At 37.5% G+C, this 22,778-nt stretch overlaps 1 protein-coding gene across 1 annotated transcript in view; it reads left to right on the plus strand.

Moving 5' to 3' along the window:
- Positions 1-22,778, plus strand: part of gnb1a (guanine nucleotide binding protein (G protein), beta polypeptide 1a) — a 231,592-nt gene that overhangs the window by 152,812 nt on the left and 56,002 nt on the right. Inside the window, exons 5-7 of the mRNA XM_039756024.1 lie at positions 6,285-6,348; positions 20,384-20,546; positions 21,536-21,602. Of these exons, the coding sequence (XP_039611958.1) occupies positions 6,285-6,348; positions 20,384-20,546; positions 21,536-21,602 (294 nt within the window). The remainder of the gene's footprint in view (positions 1-6,284; positions 6,349-20,383; positions 20,547-21,535; positions 21,603-22,778) is intronic.

A 22,778-nucleotide genomic window follows, 5' to 3' on the forward strand; every position in this document is an offset into this window, starting at 1 on the left:
TCCTCCCCTCATCCATGAAGCACATCATCTTAACGTGTGACAGGTGTGCTGGTGAAGGGGACCTACCTGATTTGGAATTGGAATTGTATTAGTATTTACCTTGACATCTGTTTGACATTGGCTGGAATCTCCTGGAAGCCTCTTGTCCTGTTTTCATTTGAATCTGAACTGGTCCACTGCAGATCTCTCTCACTTTTCTCTACACTTACATGACTTTCAAAACAGCACTCCCTTAAATTAAATCTCTTATGTTGTCACATTTTGGTGCAAAATAGGTAAACCTGTAGGTCCTTCCACAAGTCTACATTCACATACAGTGTCCGTATAGAAGGTAATTCCCATTTTAATCCCGGGCTGGACTGAGCATGCCATGATTACCCTTGATGACATTTTTGATGGCTAAGGGTTGAGAATGTTTCATTTGCCAAGGTTTGGATTTTCTTTGCCAGCCTCTCTTTTTATTTTTATCTTCATCTCTAGTCTGCTAACAGGTCTTGTGGCATTACTTTGTCTCTCACTCTTTCTTAACTTTCTCTCTTTTTCTGCCCCCTTTAACAAAATCTGTCTCTGCTACTTATGCTTTCTTATTTAAGGCTGCCTTCAGGTCCTTACCTATTCATGTAGTTTGGGAAAGTGATATATTCTGCCTACTTTTCTTGATTGAGATAAGTTTTGCCTCTTGAAATCCTCATCACTATCATAAACAACTGTAATGTTAGCATCGCCTGTATTTTACTTCCCTTAAACTAGGGGTGGATGATATGGACAAAAATTTATATTGTGATATAATTAAAAATGGTCATGTTACAGAATAATTCGTGGTATTATCTATGTGCAGGTACTTTTTCAGACTAAATCTATTTCAAGTGCTTCTGTTGGTCCAGGTTTATAGATTAGTAGTGGGTAGTTCTGCTGTGATGTACTTAAGGACTATTTTAATCAACTAAGTAACAATATACGTTTTATTTATATAGCACCTTTCCCATGCTCATAGCACTTTATGGAGTTTCTTAATTAACAACCAGAATAAAGATCAAGAAGAGTTCCATGTGCTGCAAGCTCTTTCAGTTTGAATCAACTGTGTCCTCTGCGCTACATTAAATAAAAAAAAAATCTTTCCAAGTCGGCCTGAGCCATGACTGAAGAGAACTGTCAGGTTTTTTTTTTTTTTATTATTTTTACTAAATTTGCAAAACCCTCAAGTAAACTTTTTTCATGTTGTCATTATGGAGAGTTGTGTGTAGAATTCTGAGGAATAAAATGAATTTAATCCATTTTGGAATAAGGCTGTAACATAACTAAATGTGGAAAAAGTGATGTGCTGTGAATACTTTCCGGATGCACTGTAACAGTTAAAAAGCTACAAGTGTTCACCCCTTGCATAAATATATGGAAAGGAGTGAAGTATATACCTTTGCAGAAATATACCTAGCAAGTGCATTATTGTACTGCAACATTACTTTAGTGCCCTCGTAAGTGATAATTTCCCATTTTCTCCATTTCTTAAGTTAACCAGCCTCACAACACTCAATGAACTATTGTTGAATAGCTAGGCAAGTGCAAGTGGGTTACTTACTTTACTCGCGAGTGATAATTTCTCCATTTCTGAAGTTAACTGGCCTTACAGCACTAAAAGAATTATTGTTCAATAGCTAAGCAAAGTGTAAGTGGATTACTTGAGGTTCAAGCATTGAACTCTTGCAGCCATGGAACACCATCTATTTTTTTCATAATAACCATTTTCTCAAATTTTTGGGTGAAATACTCTCATGCAGAGGAGGATTTGGGCTTTGCCCGATGTTTGAAAGAAGCTTCTTCCACTGATTGTGGAGCAGCTGCCATCATAGTTAGTTTATTCAAACAGTACAGAGCGACATAGTAAAGATTTTTTTTTTCTTTTGATGTTATTGGCTGATTTAATCTATGTCAAATTGGAATGTCTCATGTATGGCATCCCATGGTGCTTCTTCCATACCAAGATAAAAAAAATGTCTACGGTCTAAACTAGTTCTTTAGTGTGGGATACAATCATGCACATATGTTTATTTATTATGATTACTTTGTTTCCTTTTTTGATCATTTGAACCTTTTCATTCTGTCCTTCTTTAGAACATTAGAACACTCTAGACGAGAACAGGCCATTTAGCTCAACAAAGGTCGCCAGTCCTATACATTTATTTCTTCAAAAAGTCTTCTCTGGGCCTTTTCTAGTGCTGCTGTGTCATTTTTGTAGCCTGGAGACCAAAACTGCACACAGTATTCAAGATGAGGCCTCACCAGTGCATTATATAAAGGTTGAGCATAACCTTCTTGGACTTGTACTCCACACATCGTGCTATATAACCTAACATTCTGTTAGCCTTCTTAATGACTTCTGAACACTGTCGGGAAATCAATAGCTTAGAGTCTACTATGACTCCTAAATCCTTCTCATAAGGTGTACTCTCGATTTTCCGACCACCCATTGTGTATTCAAACCTAACATTTTTACTTCCTATGTGTAATACTTGAAATTTAATGTCAGTAAATGTAATCTGCCACAAATCTGCCCAAGCCTGTATGCTATCCCCAAGTCCTTCTGTAATGATATAACGGATTCCAAATTATCTGCTAATCCACCTATCTTGGTATCATCTGCAAACTTAACCAGCTTGTTACTTATATTCCTATCTAAGTCATTTATCTATACTAATAAAAGGCAAAGCCCTCACTCACTGACTCACTCACTGACTCATCACTAATTCTCCAACTTCCCGTGTAGGTAGAAGGCTGAAATTTGGCAGGCTTATTCCTTACAGCTTACTTACAAAAGTTGGGCAGGTTTCATTTCGAAATTCTACGCATAAGGGTCATAACTGGAAGCTATTTTTCCCCATATAATGTAATGGAGTCTTGAGTTGGAGATGGCCGCGGGGGGCGGAGTTTCGTGTGACATCATCACGCCTCCTACGTAAGTACGTAGAGCACAAGGAAGAACTCCAAACAGCGATCAGCACAAAACGCCATTTCACAATTGAGAAGGCAGAAAAACATTATGAAGCAAGTGATGCATACAAGCATATTCATAAGTATAGCTACTGCGGAAACAAAGCACGGCGTGAACCGTAAGTTTATATTAAATTAAGTTCATAGGCTACCACTAGCGTTTGTAATTTAGTGCCTGCCCATATAAGGCCGTCCATCAGCGGCAATCCAATACAAACACTGCCGGTAAATATTCACGTGTGAAGGACTGTGCTTATGCAGAGGAAGATGAGATGGTCAGGGTGGTGTTTGGCACAAACTCATTGAAACTGCGAGAGAAAGTTTTAAGTGCCGGGTCTTAGCTGACATTACACGAGATGGCACCAGTACAGCTGGGAACCTTCGATGCAAGAACACCAAGCTGCTCACGTGAACTGGCGCAGTGCACAGACAAAAGCAACAGTTCCAAAGAGTGCTGAACAAAACCGAATTACACAATTGAGAAGGCAGCAAAAAATATGAAGCGCCTTATACATAGAATCATATTCATAAGTGCAGCTACTGCGGAAACAAAGCACACGGTGGAAAAAGTGAATGTCCTGCTAATGGAAGACAGCGTAAAAAAAACCCGTGCATGCAGTTTGTCACATCACAGATAAAAAGGAAGACAAGAAGAATGAAACCTCTTATCTTTACAACGATTGACAAACACGGAATGTAACTTGAACACATCCTACAAATACGAGCCTGATTGAAAGAAATAATGATAATCAAATCCTTGATGACAGCAACATTCAATAACACTCACAAAACAATTACTGTATATTGACAATCATGTTACGTTATTTTTAAAATGTTCCCTTTTCTTTTCATAACTTCTACTTCTCCACTGATATACGGGTATATATATAAATGTATATATATACCCGATCTACAATATATACTTTAGCATAGACAAGCCACACGCTGTGGCTAATTGTAGAGTCTTGCCTCTAACGCCAACATTCGAGGTTCGATTCCGAGAGGGGATGTACTGAGTATGTGCGTGTGCTACCCGATTCATTTTACCTTCGCATCTCCTTGGTTTGGGACGTATGAAAAAATATTAGGTTAACGCAGAATCATGTTACGTTATTTTTAAAATGTTCCCTTTCTTAGCACAAGCACAGCTGAGAAGCTTCGATGCATGTACTCCATAACGCGTTAAAAAATAACGCATTTAATCACACTTTCAATTCCAAGCAAACGGGAACTTTTGTCAATGCATGATTTCCTGGTACATCCATTACACTGATGCACACATCACAGCTACAAAAATGTTAGAGTCGGAATAAAGCGCGTTCTTACGACTGATCATTTCGACTTCCCGAGCGAAGCCTTGATAAAAGCATGGTTTTGTGCACACTGAAAAGCAAGCAAAATTAGATGCATTACAGAAAGCGGACTTTGTGGCTCTTACTGGGGATCATTGGACTTCCGTGACCGTTAGTAATTCTAAATACATCTAATTACAAAATGTTCAATGATCACACTGTTTTAGCCTAATGTACAAAATAATTTTGGCTAATGTTACTCAGAGTTTAAAGAGTAAGCTGGTCAAATTACCTTTTATGTTTCTGACTTATTTTTTAAGAAGAAAAACTGCACTTTATGTTGAAATTTTGGTTATTATTATTTAAAGACAATACTATTCTGCAAATGTACTTAAACTACCACTTTATTTTTAAGTCTGCCCAATTTTAACCAGGGATAACATTTTTGTTTCTGTTTTGAATTCAAATGCAGTTTAAAGGCTTTTTTTCAGAAATTAAAACAGCTTCAGTTTACAATATTCATGTCCATGTCTATTATTTGATTCTGTCGCCCACTAAAACCGTTTTAAATTAAAAAAAACAAAAACATTTGCGATTTGGGGCAAATTTACGTGTGCGATTACATACGATTAATCAAGATTAATTCTTACACAGCCTCTAATTAATTGGATTAATTTTTTAAGTCCCACCCCTAATATATATATATATGTAGATATATATATGTTGTATATACAGTATGTATATATATGTGTGTGTATATATACAGTATGTGTATATATATGTATATGTATATATGTATGTGTGTATATGTGTATATATGTATATATATATATATATATGTATATATGTATATATATATATATATATATATATATATATATATGCCAGCAACACTCATATCAATGACAAAACAATTACATTAACAATCATCTTACGTTATTTTTAAAATGTTTGCTTTTCTTTTTCATAACTTCTTTAACACACTACTTCTCCGCTGCAAAGCGCGGGTATTCTGCTAGTCTGTATTAAAAATAGCAGCGCCCCTAGCACTAAACTCCTATGGAACACCACTCTTAACATTGGTCAGTTCTGATGAGGATCCTCGCACCATCACCCTCTGTTCAGTATTACTTACATTTTTATTTTTGTAGTTTGATTCTTACACTCTATATATACACTTTTTGTAAAGAATTTATCACAATTACACATTTATCTTTTGGACACAAAGTTTTTCGGGTTTACCTTCATCAGAATGAAAAATATGTACGTTTTGAAAGGTTTCTTCAAGTATTGGTTGATGTAGGAAATTGTAATTATAATGTGGTATTTATTGCTTATGCTAATTTTTTTTTTCATTTTTTGGAAGTATAAAAATTTTTGAGAGTCGAAATGGAGCATCTCACCAATGTATTATTTATGGAAAACAAACTAATATGACATTAAAGGAGCCTAATTACTGTGGTAATTGCCTCTGTTATAGTGCTGATTACATTTAAATTACACAAACAATAAGTTACTCTGGAAATAGTTATGAAATATAAGTAATTACATGAATTGCTTTTTGCTAGACATTGCAATCTCATTCACTGCATCAATTCCAGAATAAATGTATCTTAAAAAATTTTATCAAAAAAAAACGCTACAGTTGATTGAGTAAAACATCTTCCATGTTAGCACAACATATTTGCATCAAAGATTATATAACTGCATGTAACCCCTTTCTGTGTCTGGTTTAAAAAAAAAAAAAGTCTGTAGTACCTTAACAAATGTTAAACTCCCCCCTTGATTTTTGAAAGGAAGTATTTGACCAATGGGTATCTATTTCAAATACTCAAATCCAAAGTTAAAAATGGCAATTTCTAATTTTTCATTGAGTATCTATTTGTTTTGACTCTATTTTTTGCTTTTTAAATTTTTGTTCTTCATTTTTTCTATTATTGTATAAAGAGTGAAGTATATTTCTATTTTCTGTGACACTTTCTCTCTTATACTTCTTATACTTTATAGGCTGTTGGTGAGTGCCTCACAGGATGGTAAGCTGATCATTTGGGATAGTTACACCACCAACAAGGTAAGATTGTTACATAAGGTGACACCAAAAAAAGTACAAGATGCTAAATGGTCTTTGTAGATTATATGTTGACAGTGTCTTGAAAGTGTTGACCTTTTGTTGTTGCTGTGTTAATTTTGTGCATTTCTAAAAAGGTTTTGGCAGGGCTTGACATGAACAGTTGCCAATGGCAACCATTTCTTGACCTTTTGGCAGTGGATCCGAACTGGGCAGTTTTTGTTTATTATGCAATTATAATTTGCCAATCACTAGTTGATTTTATGATTAAAATAAAATATAAGCTCTGCACATGCTTACTTGTGCTTTCCATAATGCAGGTAAAACAAATTTTAAAATTATGTAATGTCCAGCTGCCATCTAAGGTTCTGTGAGCCAGTTGTGCACATAACAGGAATGTTAAGTTGGTTTCATTTATAGATTGTATCTGTTATAGTTGTAACTGGATTACATTTATACCTGGCAATAAAATTCCTTTCCATGACCAGATAGAGATCAGATGGAGTCCTCAAATACACACAGCAATTTAGGGGTTAGTGGGTGCTCATGACGGTTAGGGTAGCAAAGCACATTGCAGCTTACCAACCTGTAGTTAGCATGGGAAAAGGCTGCTCATAATGACCTGATATGAAAAGGTGAAAAGATGGTGACATGCTATACACTGCCATAAAGAACTTTATTATTTTATCATAATGACAAAGATTTAACAGTGTTATTAATGAGATGATAGCTTGACTTCACACACACCACTGCTATAACTCCACTCATATTTTAAAATTGCATACAAGTAGGTGTCAGAGCTGACTGCTGCCACTGTCCAACATGATGCTTTTTCCTTTTCTGCTGACATGATTGTTGGAAGTAGAGAGAAAACAGATGTACATTTCTGCTTGTGCTAGCTGTGGCTAACACTGATGGAAACGTTATAATGCTGAATCCGTAGGATAACAATGTAGCTTCTCTTATGAGGGTTTAAAGAAGTGTCTGCACCTACTAATTTTGCATTTTAAAAATTACTTTTCCTTTTTCATTTTTCAAAATATTTTTGTGCTTAATACAAACAATAATACTTCAGCCAAGAGAGTAGTGCCCCAGATTTGTTATTATCAAAAATAACTGCAGTGGAAAATTCTGTATTTTGTTAATTACTGGTTATCATTTATCTCTAAAAAGCCGCCTTTTTATATTGTATGATTAACAAATTCAGGCATTGGCAAAATAGCTTCTATTTAATTAAAACATTCAAGCTGTTTTTGGAGTGGCCTATTGTATATTACAGCATAGAAACAAAAATACACTGTGTATTAGCACTAGTAACAGATGTGCTTTCGTTAATAGATGTGTGTTCAAAAATAAATATGCAACTGCAGCAAAAGAACCAGCTGGTAAATGTTATGGCCTTGGTACGGTGGCTCTTACACAGTCTCATAGTGTCCTGAGAGACCTAGTAGGAGTAGAAATGTAGGAGTAGGGATACATGTTGAGAACTTTTGTGTTAAAGTATACGAGATGAAAGATGTACTAACTGCAACACATGCTAGGAAAAAAAATCTGTTATGATGGAAGTAAAGCAAAGAGGTTTGTCACTATGTATTTGATAAGGCGTTTAAGACTAGCTGTGTTACCCAGCTTTGCCTTGTAAATGTCGCAAGACAATGGGTGTGAGTTATAGTGCCCTTGGTCAATCAGGTGTATCAGAAGTTCTATGTAAGTAAGTGTTTTTCTGTACACAATATTTGAAGTTTTTTGGGTTTTTTTATCCAAAGGCTAATACTGGCAGGCAGTGTGTTATAGTGGTTAAGGCTTTGAACATATTACTTTCAATCAGTGCCGTAGGTTAATCAGATGTATCAAAAATACTATGTAACTACAGTAAGTGTTTTAGGTATACTGTATAATATTTAGCTTTTTTCTTCATACCAGGGGCTAATATTACTAATTTTACTTGAGCTGATTGTTGTTAAGCGGAGTGGTGGCTCTGAGGCTAGGGATTTCCACTGGCAATCGGAAGGTTGCTGGTTTGAATCCCATAAATGCCAAAAAGGACTCTACTCTATTGGGCCCTTGAGCAAGGCCCTTAACCTGCAATTGCTGCTTCCTGGGTATGATGCCAATCTGCATCCATCTCTGCACGTAGGCCCTCAAACCTGCAGGGAACAACTTAGGGGTTGGTGACAGAATTGGCACTCCAGCCACCATAAAAAAAAATCTGTTCCACTTCATCAGAACTAGTGCGGTGCTGAGGTATCACCCATTGCATGGCTGCACTCAGGTCATCTTGGAATATGCCCATGCCATCAGGGAAGAAAAAAAATCCATTGATGGAATAACCTGGTCATTGAGTATATTCAGGTAGTCAGCTGACCTCATTCTTGGAGCACATACTGTTGCTGAACCTAGATCTGACCAACTGCAGCAACCCCAGATCATAGCACTGCCCCCACAGGCTTATACAGTAGGCAACTAGGCATGATGGGTGCATCACTTCATCTGCCTCTCTTCTTACCCTGATGCGCCCATCACTCTGGAACAGGGTAAATCTGGACTTATCAGACCACATGACCTTCTTCCATTGCTCCAGAGTCCAATCTTTATGCTCCCTAGCAAATTGAAGCCTTTTTTTCCGGTTTGCCTCACTGATTAGTGGTTTTCTTACGGCTACACAACTGTTCAGTCCCAATCCCTTGAGTTCCCTTCACATTGTGCGTGTGAAAATGCTCTTACTTTCACTATTAAACATAGACCTGAGTTCTACTGTTGTTTTTCTTCGATTTGATTTCACCAAACGTTTAAGTGATCGCCGATCACGATCATTCAGGATTTTTTTACGGCCACATTTCATCCTCGAAGACGATGGGTCCCTACTATCCTTACAGTTTTTAATAATGCGTTGGACAGTTCTTAACCCAATTTTAGTAGTTTCTGAAATCTCCTTAGATGTTTTCTCTGCTTGATGCATGCCAATGATTTGACCCTTCTCAAACAGACTAACATCTTTTCCACGACCATGAGATGTGTCTTTCGACATGGTTGTTTAAGAAATGAGAAGCCACTCATTGCACCAGTTGGAGTTACATAACGTGTTGCCAGCTGAAAGAATCGCCCATGCAGTAATTATCCAATAGGAGGCTCGTACCTATTTGCTTAGTGAAATCCAGGTGGCGACTTTTTTTTTTGGCCAGGCAGTGTATATATTCAGTTTATTTTCAGATATGTTGTCACATGTGATACATGTCTTCTGTGTAATATTTTTCCACATTTCTTACTACGTTCATTTCACTAAGGGTAAAATAAACCCAGCTGTTACTACCTTTCGTGACATGCCATGTTTGTCATCGCTCTTATTTAAACTTTTGACTGCTGAAAAAATCATCTGGCGCAGTGCACTGTGCATTGTTGTCCCCACTTCTGGTTTTCTACAAGGTTGTAGATTATCGTGAACACAAACACCTTTCTTACTGAGTCAGTTATACTAAATTGAATGTGCTCTCAGCCATAGAACCTGGAAAACACTTGCTAAACATGTCGTCTTTGATCATTGAACTTTGTTCTTTCACTTCTACAAACAGCCTTTATTTGCATAAATGAATACAGCCCCACTTCATGTGATTGTTGTCAGCGATGTAGCAAAATGGGTAATGTGATGCATTAGAATGTCTCGCACAGTAGAGCATTAATAATGACAAATATCAACAAATAAAAAATGTCAGCTAATTTTATTTTTTCTACAACCACATTTTAGTGAAATTAGTTAAACCATTTTTGAGATATCACTATATTTAGTTTTTTTTTATTATTATTATAGTGGGCTTTTTACTACTTCATATTAATATATCAAAATGTCCTTTCTTAGTGAATATTTACTGGCCTTGATGTACCGCCTTGCCAGATTTTCAGGTGCTTTCATTAATGAGTGAGGAGTCAGTCAGTCAACCTTGTGTGTGTGTGTGTGTGTATATAGATATATATATATATATAGATATATATATATATATATATATATATATATATATATATATATATATATATATACTTATAGATATAGATATATATAGATATAGATAGATAGACATCTATATAGATAGACATCTGTATATAGGTATATACAGTGGTGTGAAAAACTATTTGCCCCCTTCCTGATTTCTTATTCTTTTGCATGTTTGTCACACAAAATGTTTCTGATCATCAAACACATTTAACCATTAGTCAAATATAACACAAGTAAACACAAAATGCAGTTTTTAAATGATGGTTTTTATTATTTACGGAGAAAAAAAAATTCAAACCTACATGGCCCTGTGTGAAAAAGTAATTGCCCCCTGAATCTAATAACTGGTTGGGCCACCCTTAGCAGCAATAACTGCAATCAAGCGTTTGCGATAACTTGCAATGAGTCTTTTACAGCGCTCTGGAGGAATTTTGGCCCACTCATCTTTACAGAATTGTTGTAATTCAGCTTTATTTGAGGGTTTTCTAGTTGTGCTCATAAGTTTACACACCCTGACAGAATTTGTGAAATATTGGTCATTGTTTGGAAAATATAAGTAATCATGGTGAAAGCTTTACTTTTAATTAGGAAGTGGGCTTATGCAGGGCATCACAGTCCACACCCCTGTAACCAGTTTGATTGTATTCGTTGTTTGTGCATAAATAGTCGATTTAAGTTAATGCAGAGCTGCTGCACTAACTTTGCTGGATTCCAAGCCAGGGGGGAAGCAAAGGAACGGTGAGAGAAAGTTGTTTTGTGTAAATCAGTAAAAGGATATGAAAAGACATCTGGAGATCTGGATCTGAAAATGTCTGTCAGTAGTGTCCAGACTCTGATTTTATATTTAAAAAAAAAAGTGGGAAGTTAGGGCTTCTGTTACAAAGTCACGGTCAGGTAGACCAACTGAGATTTCAGCCACAACTACCAGGATCATTTGTCGAGCTGCCAAGTAAAACCCACAAGCCACTTCAGCTGAGATACAGGCTTCTCTGCAAACAAATAGTGTTGCTTATTCAAGATGCACAACAAGGAGGTACTTGAACAAAAATGGACTGCACATTTGAGTTGCAAGAAAAAAAAGGGTTTTCCTTTTACCAATTTACACAATCTACACAAGCCTCAAAACTTCTGGAACGAAGTCCTTTCAAGTGATTGAACTTTATGGTCATAACCATAAATGCTGTTTGGAGGTGTTGCAACAAGGCTCATGACAGAAAGTGCACCATCTCTACTGTGAAGCATGGAGGTGGATCTCTGATATTCTGGGGGGTTTGTGAACTACAGTGGCACAGGTAACTTAATGAAAATTGATGGCAAGCTGAATGCCATGTGTTACTGGAAAATATTGGTGGACAACGTGCATTCATAAATCTGGAAACTGCGCATGGGATACACTTGGATCTTCCAACATGACAAGGATCCAAGACAAAAAGCCAAGTTCACCTTTCGGTGGCTATAGCACAAAAAAAGTGAAGGTGCAGGAGTTGCCATTACTGTCTCTCATCAGTTTCATTGAGCCTCTTTGGAGAGGTCTCAAACATGCAGTTCATGCAAGGCAACCCAAGAAATTATGGGACATGGAAGCTTTTCGCCAAGAAGAATGGGCAGCTCTACCACTTGAGAAAATAGAGGGCCTCATCCACAACTATCAAAAAGACTGTGTGCCATCAGAACTAAGGTAATGCAAACTTTTTAACAGGGACCATCTAATTATTTTTCATTTTACAATGTTTTGTTTAATAGGTGTGCTGTTCTGTAATGCTTTATAATTTAACTTGGATTCCATTAAAAATAAATTTTAATGTATTTTGCCTGATCAGTCATCATTTCTTTAAAGTATGATACACGTCTTACAAATTCTGCCAGTGCATGTAAACTTATGAGCAACTATGTGTATGTATACAGTGGTATTGTAGAGACCCCGTCAACACCCCAACTACACTGTGTGCCAAACCTCTGTTAACGCAAGCAGGGATTGCATGTTCACTGCCAGTGCAACTTCAGGCTCGCAGGCCCAACACGTAACGCATCTGTTGCCTGATGGTTGATGCGGGGAACATTTAAAACCAGCCACTGACCTCACCTTGGTCTCTCTTTCCTGTCTTCTCTCCTCCTGATCAAGCTTGCTCCTGCCACTGATCCCACTTGACAAGAGACGCATTCATTCTTTCAAACTAAAGAAGGGAGCTAATGCAGGTCAAGCAAAAAGTCACGGTCTGAATGCTGTGTTTGTGTGTTGAAGTGACAACTCCCATGTGAATAAAAACTTGCTCCTGTTTAACTGCAGTAAAGATGACTTTCTTATAATCCTGGACTCTCCTCCTTCTGTCTTGTGCAAGCTAGTGATCCACACATCACTATAGATTTATATTTTAAAACACGAGATAAAGGCAGAAAAAGAGTTGGGGATCCACCTCGTATATTATACACAAACAGGCAATGAAATCAGTACCTCCAGAGAACTATCTGGTTCAGTTTCCAAATAGGGACAGATTAGGAAGGAAAGGTGCTAGGCTTTTATTGTTGCAGGGGAGGAAGAGTCAGGTCCATGGGGTTCAAAACTGGAAGTAAGGTCTGTAGGAGATTTGGCTAGGAAGGGAGTCCAGGAACTGGAGGATTTTAGGGAAAAGTTCTGGTCAGGTGATCTACAGAAGAGGAAGAAGACCGGTTAGTGCACTTTGTCAATCCCTGCCCTTGTTTTCCACCCTTGGTTAAGCCCTTAGTCTGCCTCCCAAACCCATGTGTCTATTGTGAATATTAAGTGAGCAGAAGATTAACTGATCCCCAAAAGGCATAAAGTTAAATATCACACATTTTCTTTAATATTTTAAGCAAAATGACATTTTTATTTCCATCATTCACAGGTACAAAATACCAAAAAATAAATAAACAAAAAGGGCTTGAAGCAGACCTTTGGGCACCCGGCATTGTCAGTACTTCGTAACACCCCCTTTGACAAGTATCACAGCTTGTAAACACTGTGGCCAGCTAAGTGTGTTTCAGTTCTTACTTGGGTGTATTTTTGCCCATTTGTCATTGCAAAAGGCTTCTGATTCTGCTGCTGTCTTGCATGCATTGCTCATTGTCTATCCACAGATTTTCAACGATGTTTAAGTCAGGGAACTCTGAGGGTTATGGCAACACCTTCAGCTTGCACCTCTTGAGGTATTCAATTGTAGATTTTGATGTGTGTTTCAGATCATTATCTTGTAGGACCCATCATCTTTTTGACTTCAACCTTTTTACAGAAGAAGTGATGTTTGCTTCCAGAATTTGCTGGTATTTATTTGAATCCATTCTCTATTAATGACATGTTTCCTGTGCCACAGGTTGCAACACAAGCTCAAAGCATGATTGATCCATCTCCATGCGCAACAGTTGGAGAGGTGTTCTTTTCCTGGAATTCGGCACCCTTTTTTCTCCAAACATACCTTTGCACATTATGGTCATAAGATTTTATTTTGTCTTAATCAGTCCACAGGACTTGTTTCCAAAATTTATTAGGCTTGTTTAGATATTCATTTGTAGATTTCAGGCTCTGAATTTTGTGGTTACTACGCAGGAAAGGTTTTCTTCTGCTGACTGTTCTATGAAGATATTTTTTGTTCAGGAGCCACTGCACAGTAGAAAAGTGTACTACCACTCTAGAGTCTGCTCAATCTTCTTGAAGGTCTTTTGCAGTCAAATTGAGGGGTTTTATTTGCCTTTCTAGCAATCCAATTAGTGGCTCTTTCAGAAAGTTTTCTTGGTCTTCAACTTGACCTCCTGTTAAACTGCTGTTTTCTTAATAACATTATGAACCAAGGACACTACCTGAAAATGCTTTGCTATCTTCTTATAGACTTCTGCTTTGTGGGCATCAATTATTTTAGTTTTCAGAGTGCCAGGCAATTTCTTAGAGGAACCCATGGCTTCTCATTTTTGGGACAAGATTTAATGAGTCAGAGAATTTATATAGCTTTGCAATTTGCATCACCTGGGGTTTCTGAGCAATGATTGTGAACAAACCATAGCCTTAATGAGCTAATTGAGCTAATTTCTGAGACCGCAGTAAAAGATCTCAAATATCTTGGAGTGCCCAACTTTTGCATGGTGCTATCAGGCACTCATCTTTTGTGATTCTTTGCGAGTGTTTTGACTCAAATTAAAGGATACTTAATGTGAAAGAATAAGCACATCACATGGAAATTGTTGACTTTTTCAACATACAGTATTTAAACAGGCAAACATGAGGTATTAGAGTAAAGTCACTTTCAGTTACAAAATCAGTGTCTTCTATCTGTCAAGTTATTCTGGCCATCCTAGTTGTCTTCCTTTGAATTATATGTCTTTGTCCTGCCTGGAGTCTATATTCAAGCTCTTTTACCAGAGAGAGGGCCTCTGCAAAGATGTCACGTTTCTTCTGATTTACACCTTTGTTATTAGATGTACAGCCAGACCCTAATACGAAGAGTTCGGCCACTTTCTGGAATGTAACAGGTTTTGTGGAGGTGGAGGTCTGCTAAATCTGCTGCCTTCACAGGCCTTGTGTGCCCATAAGGCCTATCAGAATGGGCAAAGCCCACTTTTTCTACAAGATGAATCAAAGATAGAGTTGTTTGGCCACAATAACGGTAGACCTGTTTGGCACAAACCAAAGATTGCATTTCAGGAAAAGAACCTCCTACAAACTGTAAAACATTGGTGTATAAATGATGTGGTTGGGGGTTTCTTTGCTGTCTGAGGGTGGTTGGCTATTTGCAGTTAATTGAATCAACTATGACTTTTGCATCATATTAAATTGTACTTGAGAAGAATGTGTAGCCATCTGTCCAAAGTTGAAGTTGGACCAGAAATGGACCTTTTGATAATGAAGCACATTAGCAAATCCACCAAAAAGAAGAAATCAAGGATTATTGACTGGCTTGGTCAAAGACCTGTACAGTGGAACCTCGGTTCACGACCATAATTCGTTCCAGAACTTTGGTCATAAACTGAGTTGGTCGTGAACCGAAGCAGTTTTCCCCATAGGATTGTATGTAAATACAATTAATCCGTTCCAGACCGTACAAACTGTATGTAAATATGTAAAAATATGTAAAGATTAAGCACAAATATAGTTAATTACACCATAGAATCCACAGTGTAATAGTAAACTAATGTAAAAACATTGAATAACACTGACACAAAACACCCAGGCTCCCTGATCAGCTACACGAGCTGGCTCGCTCGCGCTCTCTCTCTGTAGCACACACACCACCAAAGCCCCCTCCCTCCCTACCTGCCTCCCTCCCTAGATCACGCTATTAAACCTAAAGCCTGATCGCTGTAAACAATGTTATTCAAAAGTTTTAAGCACAGCAGAAAAAAAAGTAACAAATCCGAAGCGCTTGCAAAAACCAACTCACAAGCAAACAAAAGTTCTCTCTGTGCTTGCTCGCTAGTGCTCTCTAATCTCTCTGTAGCACGTGCTCGCGCAGCATTTTTTTTAAAATGAGTTTTAAGCACAGCAGAAAAAAAAGGATCAAATCCGAAGCGCTTGCAAAAACCAACTCACAAGCAAACAAAAAAGTCAGATTGCAGGAGATCACGCTATTAAACCTAAAGCCTGATCGCTGTTATCAATGTTGTTCAAAAGTTTTAAGCACAGCAGAAAAAAAAGTAACAAATCCGAAGCGCTTGCAAAAATCAACTCACAAGCAAACAAAAGTTCTCTCTGCGCTTGCTCGCTAGTGCTCTCTAATCTCTCTGTAGCACGTGCTCATGCAGCATTTTTTTTAAAATGAGTTTTAAGCACAGCAGAAAAAAAGGAACAAATCCGAAGCGCTTACCAACTTACAACAAACAAAAAAGTCAGATTGCAGGAGATCACGCTACTGTATTAAACCTAAAGCCTGATCGCTGTAAACAATGTTTTTAAAATGAGTTTTAAGCACAGCAGAAAAAAACATCGCACAAATCCCAACTTCATTTAAAACCAACTCAAGCAACCAAAAAAAGTAACATTGCAACAAATCACACGAAGTCCTCCATGTAAACAATTTTTAATGAGTTTTAAGCACAAGGAAAAAAGCGAACATTTGATAAAGAGAAATGTAACATCGCACCTAATCGCGCTATGAAAAACTCCATCTGTAAACCTTTCATGAGTTTTAAGCACAAGAAAAAAGGGAAGATTTGAAAAAAGAGAAAAATAACATTGCAACAAATCGCATTATGAACTAAAAATTACTTTTGAAAAATCCGTAATACATAAACCACCAAGAAAACTAACCTTGCATGAAACGAGTTCTGGCATGAAGTGTTTTCCTTCAGGTGTTTTCTCTCTTGTGATTTCTTGGGTTTCTGGTGCTTTTAGCTGTTTAGCTGGTGGGAGTGAAAGCCTCATGCAGCCATTCCAAAAGGAACGTTCTTGTGACCCTCCACATTACTGGCAGTCTGGCTTTATTTACATTATGCTGCTTGAAAGCACGAGGGTTCTCCGATTGGTAAATGAGTAAACTGGTAAACATTTTTCCACCTTTTGTAATTTCTTTCTTTACTTCGATTTCAATTTTCTTCAAAACTTTCTTCTGACCACTCTCCACTTGCTTAGAAGCCATAGTTAACTGCAAAAGCACACGAAATACTGTAGAGCACAAAGAGAGTGCACGTCTTATTGAAAACAATGAACAAGGAGCGGCCTTGCTTAAATGAAAAGGCATGGCAGCTCTCTTTCTCTCAGGCTGCCTGTGGGGGGAGGGGGATGGTTTCGCTTGCACTACAGCCTACAGATAGGCAGGCAAACACGTGCAGCAATCTCCTCCTCCCCCTTCCCAGCAGGCACGTGCTCGCTCGCTCTTTCAGCTCAGCTTGCAGGCAGGCAAGGGAACCTGGCTTGTTCGTATACCGAGTGTGTGGTTGTGAACCGAGGCAAAAGTTTGGCGATCTTTTTGGTCGTGAACCGAGTTGTACGTGAACCGGGACGTTCGTGAACCGAGGTTCCACTGTACTGGGGTGATTTGAAATGGGCAACATTTTAAATTTCATTGAATCAATGACAGTTGGTACCTGGATAAAAAATGGACTGACTGTAGCAGAGCTGTCAGATATTTTCCAGAGAATACCGTAGGGATTCACTTGACTAATGCAGAGATCTGTGGAATCTTGTGTAGCTCCTGAGCACTTATTGACAATGTTTTTTGCGTTGGATGATTTGCACATTAAGGGTAGGAAACCAGAACAAGTTCATAAAGAAGTTGATGCCCATCCCGGCAAGCATTGTGCGTAAGGCAGAATTCGCTTGGACAAGGACGTCATTCTATATACAAATATAGTCTATATACAGACAGTCCCTGGGTTACACGTGAGATAGGGGATTGTATGTTTGTACTTAAGTTGAATTTGTATGTAAGTCAGAACAGGTGCATTGTTTTAATAAATACTATTGTTGACCGACTGTAACCAAGTGTTCTACCAATGAATGATGGAGTTTCACCTCTCTCTGACCTTTTATTATTTCTACTTTATTTTTAATGGTGATGGTTTTTCTCTTCTTTACTGTACCACCAGCACTTGCATCAGATTAGTGTTTCAGAGACATTCTTGAAGGGTGAAGACAAAAGGTTAAGATGAGCTCTTCTGCACAGCACTGTACACGCTATCACAGCAGGAAGGTACACGTAGTCAACATGTCTGATGTACTGACAAGAGACAATTTCCTGCTATGTGTGTAACAGTACAAGCAGGCTTGCTATTGAGAATGAATGGGGGTGGCGAGGGGTGGTTCACCACCTGCCCACCACACAGTCACCTCCACTATAGTATGCTGCCTGCAGCATCTGCCCACCCGAGAACGAACACGGAGCAGCCAAAGGCAGGTAGCGAATCGCCCATCAACCCCCCAATTCAACAGGGAGCCACCCGAGGCACACTACAATGTGCCTTTGTCACCCTGTTCATCCTCAATGGCCTATATTCCGCAACAACCGCGTCACCACTTGCAGCATTACCAGCCCACCACCGAGAATGAACAGGGTGATGGTGGGCGATCAGTGAAATGCCCCACTCCGCTCCATCTAGCCTGCATCCAGTCAGGAGCAGTAGCTGCGGCGGTGTGATGGGCAGGCAGCGAACCACCCCATCAAGTCTTCATCCTGCACACAAGCGACAGCTTTGGCCCCGATGACTATGGACCACGGGTCACCGCTTGCCATCGGGAGCCGCCCAAAGGACACTACATTGCACAAGTAGCGAAAACGTCCCCCTCGAGCCTCTGTCCAGTCACCACTTGCAGAGTCCCCAGGCCGAAGATGACGAAGCAACAGTTACTGAGACCCACTCTCTTGGAAAATTTCACAAACAATGCCAGGTTAACACTGCTAGTATTCAAAATATGTTATGTACAGGGCACAATAACTGTTAGTTTTCTCAAATACCCCGTTTAAAGTACATTTCTTATTGATTTTGTTTTCTTTTTATTACTTCACCGCATTACATTTATACCTGGAGATGCACTAAAATCTACCTCTAGTGTCTACACACAGCAAAGCACACCACAACTACAAACTGGCAGTGAAAATGGGAACTGGCTACTCCATAATAAACACCAAAAAGTGAAAAGAAGGTGACGCCCTTCATAAAGAACTTTAGTGCTTTAAATGAAATGTAGCTTAATTTTTCAATTTTTTAATTTAACAAAGTTTCATATAATTAAACCAAGGCAAGTTTACAATTTTTAACATACAATATTAAGAACATATTAACCAAAATAATGTTGTTGTATTATACAAAATGTATCTTTTCAGTTATATTTGAAATTATTGGAATGTACTGTACATTATTTGGCATTGTTAGAAATTAACTTCTAGTTCATGTATTGTCCATGAAGAATAGGTGATGGTAAAAAAAACACTTCAGCATTAATGTTTTCTTTGAATGCTTATTTTAAAAGAAGAAAAATTTCATTGCATGATGTGAAGCTTAGCACAATGTACAGTCATATGAAAAAGTTTGGGAACCCCTGTCAGCCTGCATAATAATTTACTTTCAACAAAAAAAGATAACAGTGGTATGTCTTTCATTTTCTACAAACAGTGTCGCTTGTTGTATGCAAATGCTCATTTAGACAAGCCAGATTCATTTTGGAACAAAGTGTTTTGGACTGATGAGTAAAAAATTGAGTTATTTGATCATAACAAAAAGCGCTTTACATGGCAAAAGGAGAACACCGCATTCCAAGAAAAACACCTGCTACCTGCTGTCAAATTTGGTGGAGGTTCCATCAAGCTGTGGGGCTGTGTGGCTAGTTCAGGGACTGGGGCCCTTGTTAAAGTAGAGGGTCAGATGAATTCAACCCAGTATCAACAAATTCTTCAGGATAGTTCAAGCATCCGTCAAAAGGTTCAAGTAACACAGGGGTTAGATATTCCAACAAGACAATGACTCAAAACACAGTTCGAAATCTACAAAGGCATTCATGCAGAGAGAGAAGTACAATGTTCTGGAATGGCCCCTGATTTGAGTATCATCAAAAATCTATGGGATGATTTGAATCAGGCTGTCCATGCTCGGCAGCCATCAAATTTAACTGAGCTGGAGAGATTTTGTATGAAAGAATGGTCAAAAATACCTCCATCCAGAATCCAGACACTCATCAAAGGCGACAGGAGGCGTCTAGAGGCTGTTATAATTTGCAAAAGGAGGCTGAACTAAGTATTGATGTTATATCTCCAAATATATATACCTATCTAATTTTGTTATGATGCATATTGAATATTTTCTGTTAATCCAATAAACTTAATGTCACTGCTGAAATACTACTGTTTCCATAAGGCATATCATATATTAAAAGGAAGTTGCTAGTTTGAAAGCTCAGTCAATGATAAACAAAAATCCAAAGAATTAGAGGGGTTTCCAAACTTTTTCATATGATTGTATTTTAAACCTGGTGTACATTTTATTCGTGTTTGTAGCAACATTTTAAACTGATTAATCTACTTCAGATATATTCCATATGTTGTTTTAGGTTTGTTGCTCACCCAAGTGGGAGAAGTGTAAGACTCTTTATGTTAACAATATCTTTTTCCTTAGGTTCATGCCATTCCCTTACGCTCCTCCTGGGTCATGACCTGTGCATATGCTCCATCTGGCAACTATGTAGCTTGTGGTGGACTTGATAACATTTGTTCAATTTACAACCTTAAAACACGTGAAGGAAATGTACGTGTAAGCCGTGAGCTGGCTGGGCACACAGGTAAAGCTGTCTTCTCATTGTAAGATAAACCATTTAGTGTATGTTTGCTGAGTTTGAACAGATGTTTTTAAGCATTTAAAAAGTTTTATTTATTTGATTTGCATTGAGCATTATACTTTTGAATTTTTCTTTGATCTTCTGATGTTTTTATGACTTTAAGAATCAGTAAGTTTTAGAAGAGTTTTTAAGTATGGCATACATGACTGGTTGTAATTGATATTGGGATGGATTAGTATTCAAAACCAAAAAATCAAGCAGGATATACCACTTTCCATCAGTTTGAAAAAACTGTAGCAGATGAGGAATTTCAACTCTTAAACATACAGGTGTTGAGAGTTTAAAAAATTGGTATTATGTAACTCTCTTGTTACTTTTCTTTATTCACTTGTTCACTTCGTTACACTGCACATGATTTATTCTAGTATATTACTTGAATCATGTTTGTATGTAATGAATGAGAGAAGGAAAATATGTCATATTTACCTGATATAAATGGATACCTGACATGTGGATTATGCTACATGAGTAACATGAGATTTTTCTATGGAGGTTTTGATAATGTTTGCTGTTGTTCATTGTTGACCTCCTTTTCGAAACCCATTATATAAGGGCCTTTGTTAACTCCGTTCTCCATGAAAACATAACATTTAGAAAATGTTTTCAGCAGCCACTACAAACAACATGGCGTAGGTAAGAGATGAAAATAATTTCTGGTGGAATATTTCTTTAAATTACTACATGTATTGTACTGAGATTTAAAACAGATATATCTGCATATTTTCTTAACTCTTAAACCTACACAAAAGTTCCAAAGACTGAAAAAATGTATATGCATTCTAATGCCTATATCTATTTTTATGAAGAGTTTCTGTAAAGAGACAAATTTCCCCCTGGAGTCAAATAAAGGTCTATATATCCATCCGTCTTTGCACAAACCCTAAATGATTGTAATGATCATTCATTTTAAAAAAATTCCTTTGTAATTACAGGTTATTTGTCCTGTTGTCGTTTTCTTGATGATAACCAGATTGTAACTAGTTCAGGAGATACCACGTGGTAAGTGGAGAAAATATTAACTAAAATTCCTCTCTATTCAGTAAAATACTATTTTTTTTGTTTAATGTCGTTTGATTGTCATCATTGTGCAGTTCATGGTGGAAACAAGCCAAACAATTATCAATTAATGTTTGGCTATTTTTTGTATAATAACTGTTTTAATGGTGGTTACAATCAAGGTAAACTCCAAAAAATGTGATTTATTAAACCAGATGAAAGAGGTAATTAGGCATAAAACACAAAGAAATCAAACAGAGAAATGACAAATAACCTCTGCCAACAGTACAGTCTTTTAATCAAGCGTATAATCACCTCATAACACTCATTTTCACTTCATTTTTTAAAAATCCATTACTATATATATTAAATACCTCATGCCTTCCTGTCAAGAGTGTGTATTGTACAGCTCCTCTCCCGACTGTGTACTATGTTTGATACTTATAAACCTTTTAAAATTGGTTAATATATTTTTGCAACATACATCCTACTCAAAATGCAAATTAATATAAGTTTTCATAATAACACCGAACCAAAAAACAAATTATATGCTACTGGGCCTACATGGCCTCCACTAAATCAATTGTGCTGATTCCAGATCTGAAGTCCGATTTTGTGTATTCAGGATTACTTCAGGTCACGCGCAAAAGAAAATGTACTGAAATTATAATAGTTGTGTTTCAAAAGAGTCACCTTGAATTTAGTATCTTGTTTCTTGATAGAATCTTTCCCTATACAGTAACCCCTCGTTTATCGTGGGAGATAGGTTCCAAGGCCGGCCACAATAACTGAATTTCCACGAAGTAGGGACACCATATTTATTTAATAATTTAACGTGTATTTGGACATTTTTTAACTCAACCTGTACTGTTTACAACTCACCCTTTACTCTATTAATAACAGGGGCAACTGTTAAGCAATATGAAATCGGTAGATAAGTTTACAGTTACTATATAGCGAAGTACTCCTTGGAATTGTACTCTACACATCATGCTATATAATCTAACATTCTGTTAGCCTTCTTAATGGCTTCTTGACACTTTTAGGCAGTACTATTGTGTCAAGACCACTATGATGCCTAAATTCTTCTCATAAGATGTACATTACATTTTCAGACCTCCCAATGTGTATTCAAACCCAACATTTTTGCTTCCCATTTGTAATGTTTTACATTTACTC

This window comes from Polypterus senegalus, chromosome 6 (genome assembly GCF_016835505.1).
Source record: "Polypterus senegalus isolate Bchr_013 chromosome 6, ASM1683550v1, whole genome shotgun sequence".
Classification (NCBI taxonomy): domain Eukaryota; kingdom Metazoa; phylum Chordata; class Cladistia; order Polypteriformes; family Polypteridae; genus Polypterus; species Polypterus senegalus.